This window comes from Piliocolobus tephrosceles, chromosome 16 (assembly GCF_002776525.5).
Source record: "Piliocolobus tephrosceles isolate RC106 chromosome 16, ASM277652v3, whole genome shotgun sequence".
Classification (NCBI taxonomy): Eukaryota; Metazoa; Chordata; class Mammalia; order Primates; family Cercopithecidae; genus Piliocolobus; species Piliocolobus tephrosceles.
In genome coordinates, this window is record NC_045449.1 from 58406171 (window position 1) to 58419541 (window position 13371).

The 13371-nt window shown below is 38.1% G+C and overlaps 1 protein-coding gene across 3 annotated transcripts in view; it reads right to left on the reverse strand.

The window, feature by feature from the left end:
• The window catches only part of SMURF2 (SMAD specific E3 ubiquitin protein ligase 2), a 135810-nt gene that overhangs the window by 39872 nt on the left and 82567 nt on the right, over window positions 1-13371 (reverse strand). For all 3 annotated transcript variants that reach the window (XM_023212037.3, XM_023212038.2, XM_023212039.2), the window contains 4 exons: window positions 12902-13035; window positions 9969-10034; window positions 5425-5509; window positions 2796-2879 (listed from right to left, as the gene is read on the reverse strand). In XM_023212037.3, the coding sequence (XP_023067805.1) occupies window positions 2796-2879; window positions 5425-5509; window positions 9969-10034; window positions 12902-13035 (369 nt within the window). The remainder of the gene's footprint in view (window positions 1-2795; window positions 2880-5424; window positions 5510-9968; window positions 10035-12901; window positions 13036-13371) is intronic.

The window sequence follows — 13371 nt, forward strand, 5'->3', positions numbered from 1 at the left end:
TGACTAATACAAGTATAACGACTTCAAGAACTGAGTAAAAGCAAACCTGAAGTCTCTAAGCACCAAAGAAACACAAATGATAAGCACGTCAACTATGTATTTAAGTGACTTTATTTTAATGACATTTGATATAAAATCCACATATATCTGTGGATGTGAGACTGGTTTACAAAATACTGCTAGATCTAGCTACAGCCTCTCAGATCTGACTTCCCACCATTCTCCCTCCCACTCTGCTTCTGTACACTCATATTCTTCCTGTTCCTTGAACTTGGCCAAGGTCATTCCACCTGAGAGCAGTTGCTCTTCCTTCCACCGGCATATTCTTTTCTCCCACTCTCCCCAGGCCTTGCTCTTTTTTGTCATTCAAATCAGTTTATTATTGCCTCCTAAGAGGTCCCTCAGACCTCCCAATCTAAAAAAATCACCCAGTCCTTTGACAACACATCACAAAAGGGAAGAAGACAGTTTGTCTCTTTAAGGAGCTTCCAATCTACTATTGCAGATCTTCCAAAATAAAAAATAATCAAGAGTTCATTCTTAAATTAACATGAACGGGTATGGTGGCTCACACCTGCAATCCCAGCACTTTGGGAGACTGCGGTGAGTGGATCACTTGGGGTCAGGAGTTTGAGACCAGCCTGGCCAACATAGTGAAACCCCATCTCTGCTAAAAATACAAAAATTAGCCAGGTATAGGGGCAGGCGCCTGTAGTCCCAGCTACTCAGGAGGCTGAGGCACAAGAACTGCTTGAACCTGGGAGGCAGAGGTTGCAGTGGACAGAGGTTGCAGTAAGCTGAGATCACACCACTGCACTCTAGCCTAGGCAATAGAGTGGGACTGTCTCAAAAAGAAAAAAAAATTAGCATTTAAAACAACAATCATCCTTACATATATGTAGAAATTAAAGTTAATTTTACTGGTTAAATGAGTCGGAAGGAAATGGGTGCTCAAGTGAAACCCTGAACACTGACACAAGTACATATTCATTTGTGCTCGCATATAATAAAAATGGGTACTTCAATAAATTCCTTGGCAGTTTAATACTAGAAATGCAGCTTGGCAACATGAGCTAGCTTTTACCTGAGAATCATAATGTAAAAGAGAAAATTTTGTGATCCAGTGAGTTAAGCAATTAGTTGTGTATAAATAAAAGTAGGTGCTGCTAATGAAAAGAATTTGGTATTTTATGTCTCATGCCAGTCCTGCTCAAGAGGGGGAAAAACAGGCAAAACAAAACATTGCACAAGATGGCAAATTTTGTTCTCACTTAAAAGAATGGGGAGAAAGGGATTCAGCCAAGTAGACTATTTATTTTCGGTTACTTCAAAAGCACCTCTTTGCAGTTTCCAAAATTATCTTGCATCCCAATGTCTTTATACAGTAAGCTCCATGAAGTTACTATACTTGACATTCTTCAAGATTTAGTTCAGAGATTCCTCTGCTTATCAATTTAATTCAGTCAATAATTTTATTTTATTTATTTTATATTTTTGAGACTGAGTCTCGCTCTACCGCCCAGGCTGGAGTACAGTGGTGCAATCTCGGCTCACTGCAACCTCCACCTCCTGGGTTCAAGCAATTCTCCTTCCTCTCCTGAGTAGCTGGGATTACAGGCACCCACCAACATGCCCAGCTAATTTTTGTATTTTTAGTAAAGACTGGGTTTCTCCATGTTGGCCAGGCTGGTCTCGAACTCCTGATCTCAAGTGATCCGCCCACCCTGGACTCCCAAAGTGTTGGGATTACAGGCGTGAGCCACCATGTCCGGGCAATTTTTTTTTTTTTCTTTTTGAGACGGAGTCTCATTCTGTCACTAGGCTACAGTACACTGGCACAGTCTCGGCTCACTGCAACCTCCACTACCCGTGTTCAAGCAATCCTCCCATTTCAACATCCCAAGTAGCTGGGACCACAAGTACATGCCGCATGCCCAGCAAATTTTTTTTTTTTTTGAGACCAGAGTCTCGCTCTGTTGCCCAGTCTCGCTCTGCTGCCCAGCTCACTGCAAGCTCTGCCTCCTGGGTTCACGCCATTCTCCTGTCTCAGCCTCCCAAGTAGCTGGGACAACAGGCGCCCACCACCATGCCCGGCTAATTTTTTTTTTGTATTTTTTTTTTAGTAGAGATGGGGTTTCACCATGTTGGCCAGGATGGTCTCGATCTCCTGACCTCAAGATCTGCCCACCTTGGCCTCCCAAATTGCTGGGATTACAGGTGTGAGCCACCGCGCCCGGCCATGCCCGGCTAATTTTATTGGTAGAGAGCGTCCCCCTTGCGGTCTCCCGCAGCTGGCCCTTGGAGGTTCCTGGATGTTGCACGGCTTCCTCCTTTCCGGGTCCCCTCTCCTTCCCTGAGTGGCCACTGACGCTCCGTCTTTTGAAGGAGTACCCACACTTTTAAGTGAGAACAAAATTTGCCATCTTGTGCAATGTTTTGTTTTGCCTGTTTTTCCCCCTCTTGAGCAGGTCTCAAATTCCTGAACTCAAGTGATCTGCATGCCTCGGCCTCCCAAAGTGCAGGGATTACAGGCTTGAGCCACCACACCCGGCCTCATTCAATAAATATTTATTGAGTACCACTGCAGGCTCTGGAGCTACAATGACAGCATGACCTGTCAAACAAACTGTTGAAGATCACTTTAAAAAAATAACAATGGCACCTGTTGTAAGATGTACTGATTTACAACAGCGTAAACCAAGAAAAAAAAATCTAGTAAAGCTGACAGATAAATAGAAAAGGACTTCAGGAGGGTGGCCAGCATAGACTATGGGAAAATATTTGTATGTACTTACCGTGTTGGGCGCTCCCATTGTGTAGTTCTTGTTATATGGTTTAGATACTGGATTCTTCCAGAGGCAGTTCTCCTTTCTTCCCAGCTTAAGTAAAAATATTGAGTGATAAGGCATTAATAGGAAACTTGGACACAGAATGTTTTCAGTGCAACAAGCAAGCCAGTAAGATATCTGCTGTTACAAATCAGGAATGCCAACCTGAAGTATCAATTCACAGAATACAGAATTTTTTCAACTTATTTTAGAACTACCTAATATATTTTATGGGATTCTGAAGCTTCTAAAGTATTTATGTTGAGATGTATCAAATATTTTCCATCAGCCAAACTCTGAGAATTTTTAATGTCAACAATGCACAATTAAATTCATACTAATTACTCCAGAATATGGACAATGGCTATACTAAAAATATATTTAGTCATAAAATCACGAGGTCTCTTGACTTCATGATCCACCTGCCTGGCCTCCCAAAGTGCTGGGATTACAGGCGTGAGTCAAAGCGCCTGGCCAAAAGCTTTTCAAAGCATTTAGCCTACCCAAACTAATTTTTTAACAGTTAAGACTGTTGGCTGGCATGGTGCCTCATGCCTGTAATTCCAGCATTTTGGGAGGCTAGCGTTTTGGGAGACCAAGGTAGGCGGATCACCTGAGGTTAGGAGTTCCAAACCAGCCTGGCCAACATGGTGAAACCCCGTCTCTATTAAAAATACAAAAATTAGCTGGGCGTGGTGGCGCGCGCCTGTAATCCCAGCTACTAGGGAGGCTGAGGCAGGAGAATTGCTTGAACCAGGGAGGCAGAGGTTGTAGTGAGCCAAGATGGTGCCACTGCACTCCAGGCAGGGTGACAAAAGTGAAACTCCTTCTCAAAAAAAAAAAAAAAAAAAAAATCAAAACAGCTTTTTTTTTTTTTTTTTGAGACGGAGTCTTGCTCCTTCGCCTGGCTGGAATGCAGTGGTGTGATCTCAGCTCACTGCAACCTCCGCCTCCCGGATTCAAGCAATTCTCCTGCCTCAGCCTCCTGAGTAGCTGGGACTACAGGTGCACGCCACCACACCTGGCTACTTTTTGTATTTTTAGCAGAGATGGGGTTTCACCATGTTGGCCAGGATGGTCTCGATCTCTTGACCTCGTGATCCTCCCCCCTCAGCCTCCCGAAGTGCTGGGATTACAGGTGTGAGCCACCATGCCAGGCCAAGACTGCTACTTTCTATCAACTCTTTATCATAATTCATTTGATGAAAAAGAGCCAAATGACTACAGAAATGTGATAATCTTAATATTTCTACAAAGATATTGGCAGAGGTTGAAGGGCTCTAAAAGACAGAAAATGAAGAGATGCTAGGGTATTTTCCCCCCTCTGATTACAATTATAGTACATTAATGTAGGGCAAGTTTAGAACAACAAGCCTTATTACTGCTGGTACTCTCCCAATATTGATTAGTTATTTCATCCTACATTTCCTTTTCAAAAATATCATAATCTACCTCATATCTACAAAAGAGCTAACAGACATATCTGGAAGCTAAAGTGATCTATGAACAGTTAAGTATAGTGATTTTTAACAGTTTAAAAAATGAGCAAATACCGTAACCTGAGTATAAAATTTTGCATAAAACATAATTGGAGTTAAAATTTAACCATTTATATACTTAAATGGATGCAATTTATTATATGTAAGTTATATCTCATTGAAGTTAATTAAAAATACTTTGAATGTTAAAAATAAAATCAGAAAAGAGTCAGAACTAGTATTAAAGAGACCAATGATAAAAATCATGACTTTAGAATCAAGACAGGTTTGTGTGTTTTGGCTCTGCCACTTACTATATGTGGCCTTAAACAAATTACTTAACTTCTCTAACTCTTAGTTTCTGAGGGTAACAATAGTAATAGCAATAGAAATAATAGTAGCTAATTATTTACTAAGCACTTATTTTATGCAAGACACTATGCTAAAGTGCTTTACCTGAATTATTTCATTTAATCCTCTCAACATTTTATGGAGTATGCTATTATCACTCATACTCTTTCGTAAATAAATATAAACCAAAGCGCATGGAAGTTAAATAAAATAAGGTCATAAAGCCAGTACACAGAAGAGTAAGGATTAGAATTCAGGTGGTCTGATTTCAGAAGCATGGCTATATACTACCTTCCAAGATGCTATGAGAATTAAATGATATATACATAAAGCGCTTGTAGCAGTATCTGACATATACATGCTCAAATAAATGTTACTATGTTATTTTAATTATTATCACACAAATTATCCATCCCATCCCTCTTAAATACAGCAATGTTTCCAATTTAGCACTTGCATGGCCTGTTTTGAATAATTTAATCAAGCAACTTTTTTAAACTAGATATTTACAAGAGACTTATATTTGTCAAGAAATTTCATTTGTCTCCTAGTCAAAACTCTTAATAACCAAATTTAACACATCTAATTTACAGCTTATTTTATAAATTTGTTGTGACAAGATCTTCCATTAATTTTACCATTGCAAGGAAAATCTACATTCAATATACAATAAACACCATTTAATATAAAATAAACACCAACTTATTATATTCTTTTAAGAATATTATCTATATATTTCTCTAATGATTTCAGTGATGTTAGCTTACCCGTCTGGTAAATCATTATCAAATAAACGACTGCAGTCCACAACTTGTCCTCCTGTGCCTATTCGGTCTCTGGACTGAAGACTTACTATTAGATGACAGAAATATTACTAAGATTCGTACAACTAGAAAGAACTATTATAATCAAAAATTTCTATCTTTAGAAGACATCTGGCTTAGCTTATTTTAATACTTTAGAATGAATTCTTTGGTTTCTACTAAAATTTGTAATTTCTTTTCCCATAGATTTTTCCCTTTAGGAGTAATATTAGAATTCTAAGGTTTTCTACACTTTAACATGTTCATGGAAGAAGCCTAATTCCTTTTTCACCATAGTAACGGTGCATAGCAGAGTCACTGCTGTACTTACGAAGAGGCGTAACATATTAAGGGTATATTCATGTACAAATGAGTTTGAAAAGTCCACATTAATTTGACTTTAATACTTGATCATCTGACCATCTAAAAAATACACTGGGCTGGGCACAGTGGCTTACACCTATAATCCCAGCACTTTGCAGGTGGATCATGAGGTCAGGAGATCGAGACCAACCTGGCAAACATGGTGAAACCCCGTTTCTACTAAAATACAAAAAATTAGCCAGGTGAGGAACTATGGGTATGGTGTGCACACCTATAGTCCCAGCTTCTGGGGAGGCTGAGGCAGGGGAATCACAAACCTGGGAGGCAGAGGTTGCACTGAGCCATGATTGCACCACTGCACTCCAGTCTGGTGACAGAGTGAGACTCCGTTTCAAAAAAAAAAAATACACTGTATTCTAGCAAGAGGGCCATCCTGGTATTCCAGCAAGAGAGCAATCCTTGGATTCCATGAGTTTGAACAGGACACCATTATCCAGTGTAGTATAAAACCATCACAAAAAACAAAGAAGCAAGAGTTGTGAATTCTAGAGCAGACTCTAGTGACCAGTTTAGCACTGTAACCTAGAACAAAACACTTAATATACTTAAGGTTTAGATAATCCCCATCTGAATAATGAAAAAGTTAGGTTAAATAATATCCCTGAAGTCCTTCTGTGCTACTCCAGTACTGTTTAATTCTAATTCTGGTAACTCTCCCAAAAGACAGAAGGCAGTACGGTCAAACTTGACTATAATCCAACTTTTTAAATAATCTGTGAGCACAACAAGTATTACATCTAAGGACTCTTCATTCAAAGAAGGGTCTCAAAATTCCGAAATCTTCCAGCTCTGTGAACATTTTGAAAGATCAGTGCAACACAGAGCTCCTTGATATTAAGTCCCATTTAGAGGACAGAACACTATGAACACCTACTTGGCAAATGTAAACAAAACATTATATGAAAACTGTACTAGACAACTATATCAATCAGTTTTTAAATAGATAAAATAAGTGAAATGCTTACCAAAATACAATCACAGTAGAAACAATGTATTTTCTCATTAGCGTTGTTTAGAATAATAGTAAGATTTAAAGCTAAAGAGTTTCATGGGCTTCAACTTACATCTCCAGAATGCTATGTTAATAGCACAGCTATTAACTGGTTAAATGAATTACATACCCACCATGGACTATCATACAACATTAAAAATGCTACAGATTTTGCAAGCCTTAATGCAAAGTAGGAAAAAAAAAAAAAAGTAACAATGCTATAGAAATGTGTTTATGGTCCAAAAAAAAAAAAAAAAAAGATGTTTATGATAAATTTAAACCGGTTTTAAAAAATTCAGTATTATCTCATTAAAAAAAAGACATAAAAAAGGTATACATTCAAGTGATAACAATAATGATTCATTAGACTTTCCATGCTCAAACAATCCTCCCACCTCAGCCTCCCAATGTAGCTGGGGCATAACAGTTTTAAACAAGGAAAAAAGTTTGCACTCCTTGAATCAATTATCTAAATTTGGGAGATTCTTTCTAAAAAAAAAATAAAGCAAAGTGTACAAAAATGCTTGCAAGTTTCAATGTTATAATAGCAAAAAAATAAATTTTAATTAAGTTGTGATATATCTATATATTTCATCCTTTAAAAATCATTAATTACAAAGATTATAAATACTAGAAATGATTACCGTTAAGTGAAAGAAAGCAAAAATTTAATGTTCACTGGAATTAAAGACATAAATATATACATTTTATATACATATTTATGTATATAAAAATACTAGAGGGGAATACAGTTTTTTTTTTTTTTGAGATGGAGTCTCGCTCTGTTGCCCAGGCTGGAGTGCCGTGGTGAGATCTTGGCTCACGCCACCATGCCCAGCTAATTTTTGTATTTTTTTTAGTAGAGACGGGGTTTCACCATGCTGGCCAGGCTGATTTCGAACTCCTGACCTTATGATGTGCCCACCTTGGCCTCCCAAAGTGCTGGGATTACAGGCATGAGCCACCGTGCCCGACCCGGGAATACAATTTTTAAAGTTAGTCTTCTAGTGCCCTTTTCTCCATTTTCCAAAAAGTATATATATCTACTTACAATTATTTGTTAGAGGGCTTATTGTGAAATAACTGGAACTCATTCTGTTTTTGAATGACAGAACTAAAGAATCATAATGTCTGAGTCCAGCCTGCCTCTCTCTTTACTAATGGTCCTATTATGAACACCAGATTCACACAAGAGCTTTAAATAAATACATATATACACGCATACATGTATTTAAGAGTAAAACATTTGTTTTTTATGTAGTGTACTCCAGTAGGTATATTTCTAATGTCTAACAAAATCTGCTATTTATATAAACGGAAATTCACACCTAGTAAAACTGTTTTGTTACTACTAGACAGTAGTTGAGAGCATTATGTAACATAACAAATCAAATACAGAAGAAACACTTTTATGTGAAAGTACTGTATGACTGAATTTCTTTTTGAGATTTTTTTTTTTGCTCCCTTCTCAATCTAAGAATGACAGGAATTATCAATAATGCTGTAGTGCAGATCAGGAATCCCCAACACCCAAGCCATGGATGGGTGGGGTATTGGTCCAGGGTCTGTTAGGAACCAGGCTGCACAGCAGGAGTGAGTAGCGCGTGAGTGAGCATTACCCCTGAGCTCTGCCTCCTGTCAGATCAGTGGCGACATCAGATTCTCATAGGAGCACAAACCCTATTGTGAACCACATACACAAGGCCCACTCCTTATGAGACTCTAATGCCTGATGATCTGTCACTATCTCCCATCACCCACAGATGGAACCACCTAGTTGCAGGAAAACAAGCTCAGGGCTCCCACTGATTCTACATGATGGTGAGTTGTAGAATTAGTTCATTATGTATTACAATGTAATAATAATAAAGTGCACAATAAATGTAATGCACTTGAATCATCCTGAATTCACCCCCACCCCCAGCCTGGTCTATGGAAAAACTGTATTCCATGAAACCGGTTCCTGGTGCCAAAAATGGTGGAGTGCACTGGTGTAGATACTTCCCTGAGATAACCACAATAGGGCTTTGCTATGTGGCTACTCTGGTGGTTCTCTAACTATGAACCCAATTCACTGCCTTGTAAAATGAAGTACCTTCAAGTACCTTCAGTAACTAAAACCTCTCTGATGGGTTCATAACAAAATAATCTTATTCTAAGTTCTGCTCTATCATGAAGTGTGACATTCCTATTGGATTTTTCTTTTCTTTTCTTTTTTTTTAAGACAGGGTCTTGCTCTCGTCACCCAGCTGGAGTGCAATGGTGTGATCTTGGCTCATTGAAACCTCCGCCTCCCGGGTTCAAGCGATTCCTCTGCCTCAGTCTCCCGAGTAGCTGGGATTACAGGCACCGGCCACCATGCCTGGCTAATTTTTTGTATTTTTAGTACAGATAGGGCTTCACCATGTTTGCCAGGCTGGTCTTGAACTCCTGACCTCAGGTGATCCACCTGCCTCAGCCTCCCAAAGTGCTGGGATTACAGGTGTGAGCCACTGCGCCTGGCCACATTTTTCTTCTTTAAGAAGCCTCTAAGATGAACAGTGTCCTTCCATACTATGCATCTTGAGCAAATATCAATTCTGAAGAAAGGTCTCAGCAAATTTTCTATCAAGCCCTTCCCTCCAGGTCAATTCAAGACACCCTAAATACCATGTAAGACTACTAAGTACCTCATGAGTAAGGTAACAATTTCTCCCTTTTTCCAGTGCTATACTACCATCACTCATTGTTTTTTTTCAATTAGCATAGATTTTAAAGCTGTAAAGCATTAAACATTAAAACAAGTTCAATAGAATGTTCTCTTCTTACTAAAAAAACTAGTTTGAGAATTATTTTCAGTAAACTTTAATAATATCTATAAAGTCTGAACTTAGTGCTCTACTATATTAGGATACTTTGAAAGAATTATTTCCTAAAGGATCAACGGTTCTTCACAAAACTTTTTTTTTTACAATAAGTTTTTTAAATTAAGTTAACCTGGATCCTAGATCCAGGTAACATTTTACCTGGCTCATTTAATTCAGGCCAACACAATGAAGATACAGTTATTATGCTTTGATTTAAAAGGTATTTTACATTTTAAGGTCAGTTTGAATGAAACCAAAATTCATGTAACTTTAAATTCCACACTTACCTACTATCTGTCCTCTAACTGTATCATTGTCATTTGGCCCAAGTTTGCATAAATCCAACCTCTGATCTATTTGAAGTCAACAAACAAAGCAATGAAAAAATTAGTTGATATCAGAGATTCTAACATCTATAGAGTGACAATAAATTTCCACAATCCATTAGAAATCAAACCTATCATTTGAAGAGTTCAGATTTCAAAAACCATGAAACACTGATGTATTACATTGCCAACATGCAGTCACTTTCTCTCCAAAACTTTTAGACTTTAGTCTGAGTCTTAATAGTTGTTGGTCTTAAGGAATTTATCCCTGAGCCTTGGTTTTCTCAAATATGACAATATGTGAATCTTCATATTTTTTGAGGATTAAATCAGATAATTACGCAAAACTCTCAGCATAGTGCCTGGAACATAAGTGGCCAACAAATGTTAGTTGTCATTATCATTTTTTAACTAACCATTTCAAATGACATGGACACAAAAAAGTATTAAGAAGAAGCCAAGAATAAACTGTAAAATCTGGGTTTGCATCAGTTCTGTCATTCATTTAGTAGTAACTCATTGATTCTCTCAGATGCCTCATCTGTAAATGAGATATAACACTGGCCTGACCCTGAAAGTTACAGTAAGGAACAAGGTCACTTAAAGGATGCTGGTTTTACTTTGATTACTGCACTTACAGCTGAATACTTTTACAACTGTATGCCACTGTCTACTTATCTGTGAACTGATTAAAGGAGGAGACCATATCTTAGTCTTTGCATTTTCCACTCCAATCTGGCAGAACATTGCATCAGGTAGGTGCTCAATAAATATTTGATAAATTCAATATTACTGCACATCAAAAAGGTCAAATTAATACAAGGAAACAGTCACAAGAAACACAAAGAAAAATCCATGCCCCTAAACTACAGTCCCTAGTTATCCAACCAAATATACAGACACTTTTCTCTTTGCAAAATAAATGGGTGCTACTAAGTTGGCTATATAGTGGATTCTGCAGAGCAACTCCTCCTCTCCTATTCAGTCCTTCCAATGCAGCATGCTCCCTTTGCCAGGAGGCCTTTGTCCTTGCTTCTCAGAGGACAGGATTCATGCCTTTTTCTCCTTTATACAGCCAGGGTTTAGAAGAGTAGCACATTAGGTGTTCAATAAAAGTTGGGTAAATTGAACATGGGATAATGTCAGACATTTGATCTATAACTTTTCAGTTTGCTGAGTAAAAAAACAGTTCATTTTTATATGCAATTCGTTTTTTCCAATCCTAATGTCTTTTCCCTACTGTTGTTACTCTGTCAGCCCAGAAATATAAGAATTTCTTAGATGCTTTTAAATACCTTGGACTAAGAATTTCTAGCTCAATTTTCTGCCTTTCTCTTTTTCACAAGGTCAATAGATAACTATGCTGTGGTATCATACTACATTAAAAGAGACAATCTCTTAATATATTTAACACTCAATGCTAAATTTACTCTGTTTTTTATTAGTTTCCTTAGATCTTATGTGAGTTTGTTTAGCACATGCATCTGGGCTAAAATCCCATGACAATGACTAACAGTATTTTTTTACATTATATAAAAAAGAATTATATAGAAACAAACACACAAAAAAAACCTGTTGAAAAAGGAATTCTCATTTATGTTCCAAAGGAAAGATCCATCCAAAAGATTCACCTGGTTATGCTAAGTCAACTTATAAATCCATTATGAAAACCACTTCTAATGTCTTGATCTTGGTCTAATCTTCTAAATCCCCAGGCTGGTGATAAACTGAGCTACAGTTAAGTCATTAATACAGCTGTCGTACACTCAAAATAACGTTTAATCTTTAACTTTTAATTTTGTCACAGCAGTTCTTACCCTTTTGTAATTGCCCTTTAACTGCCAGCTTAAACACTCCAATCACCTCAATAAAAACATTTCATCCACAAATCCACCAAAACCAGAAAAGGGTACTAAAAATTTTAAAAGGCATATATACATCCTGACATCTTTCTTTCTGCCATTCTGGATATCAATCATTTCTTAATAAATTAGCTGGAAATGAAGCATCAGCTCTGATTTGGCTGTAAGTTTCACATATTTAAAACTTTTTTTTTTTTTTTTTGAGACAGAGTCTTGCTCTGTCACCCAGGCTGGAGTGCAGTGGTGCGATCTCGGCTCACTGCAAGCTCCGCCTCCTGGATTCACGCCATCCTCCTGCCTCAGCCTCCCAAGTAGCTGGGACTACAGGCGCACACCACCATGCCCAGCTAATTTTTTTGTATTTTTAGTAGAGACAGGGTTTCACCATATTCGCCAGAATGGCCTCGATCTCCTGACCTTGTGATCTGCCTGCCTCGGCCTCCCAAAGTGCTGGGATTACAGGTGTGAGCCACTGCGTGCCCAGCCTCAATTTTTTTTTTAAGTCTACAAAATAAATTTAGATCAGGAATTTTTTTATTTTTTATTTATTTTTTTGAGATGGAGTCTTGCTCTGTCGCCCAGGCTGGGGTGCAGTGGCCGGATCTCGGCTCACTGCAAGCTCCACCTCCCGGGTTTACGCCATTCTCCTGCCTCAGCCACCGAGTAGCTGGGACTACAGGCGCCCGCCACCTTGCCTGGCTAGTTTTCGTATTTTTTAGTAGAGACGGGGTTTCACTGTGTTAGCCAGGATGGTCTCAATCTCCTGACCTCGTGATCCGCCCGTCTCGGCCTCCCAAAGTGCTGGGATTACAGGCTTGGGCCACCACGCCCGGCCTAGATCAGGAATTTTTACCAATGTTTCAGACGTACACAAGAAGTTGTGTTTGAAGCCCTACCAACATACTCAAATACATATATTTTTAAATATATATTTGAGAATATACAGTGCATGTATATACGTATATGCACACATACATATACACATACACACATATATATTTTTTAATTTGAAAAACACTCGTATCTACTCACAACCAGTGTCTTTGAGGCGGTTGATGGCATTGGAAAGAAGACGAACACAACCGAGAAATCCAGCACCTTGTTTCTTATGGATCTTCTTGTGATTCCATACACTGATCGTAACTGAATCAGACTTTCCAATATACCTAAAAAACAAAACAACTGCATGAGTAACTTGGTAGTTACAGGCAGTTGGCGTAAAATTTTTCTTTTGTTCTTTTTATACTCTAAAGTTACATACACACTTCAGAGTCTGGCTGGATTATGCAAAATACATCTTGAGTTAATCCACAGGATTGAATTTAAATTTCTAATAATCTTGAAAGTAAAATCTAAAAAAAAATTTTTAGTATATTTTTATCACATCTGCCACTCTCAAGCTGGGCTATAATTCTAGTCAGTAGGAAGGCTATTTTAGTAGCTAATGTCTAATAACACTAAGGGAGTTTATTAAATAACTTCTTTCCAAGAAAAAGAATATT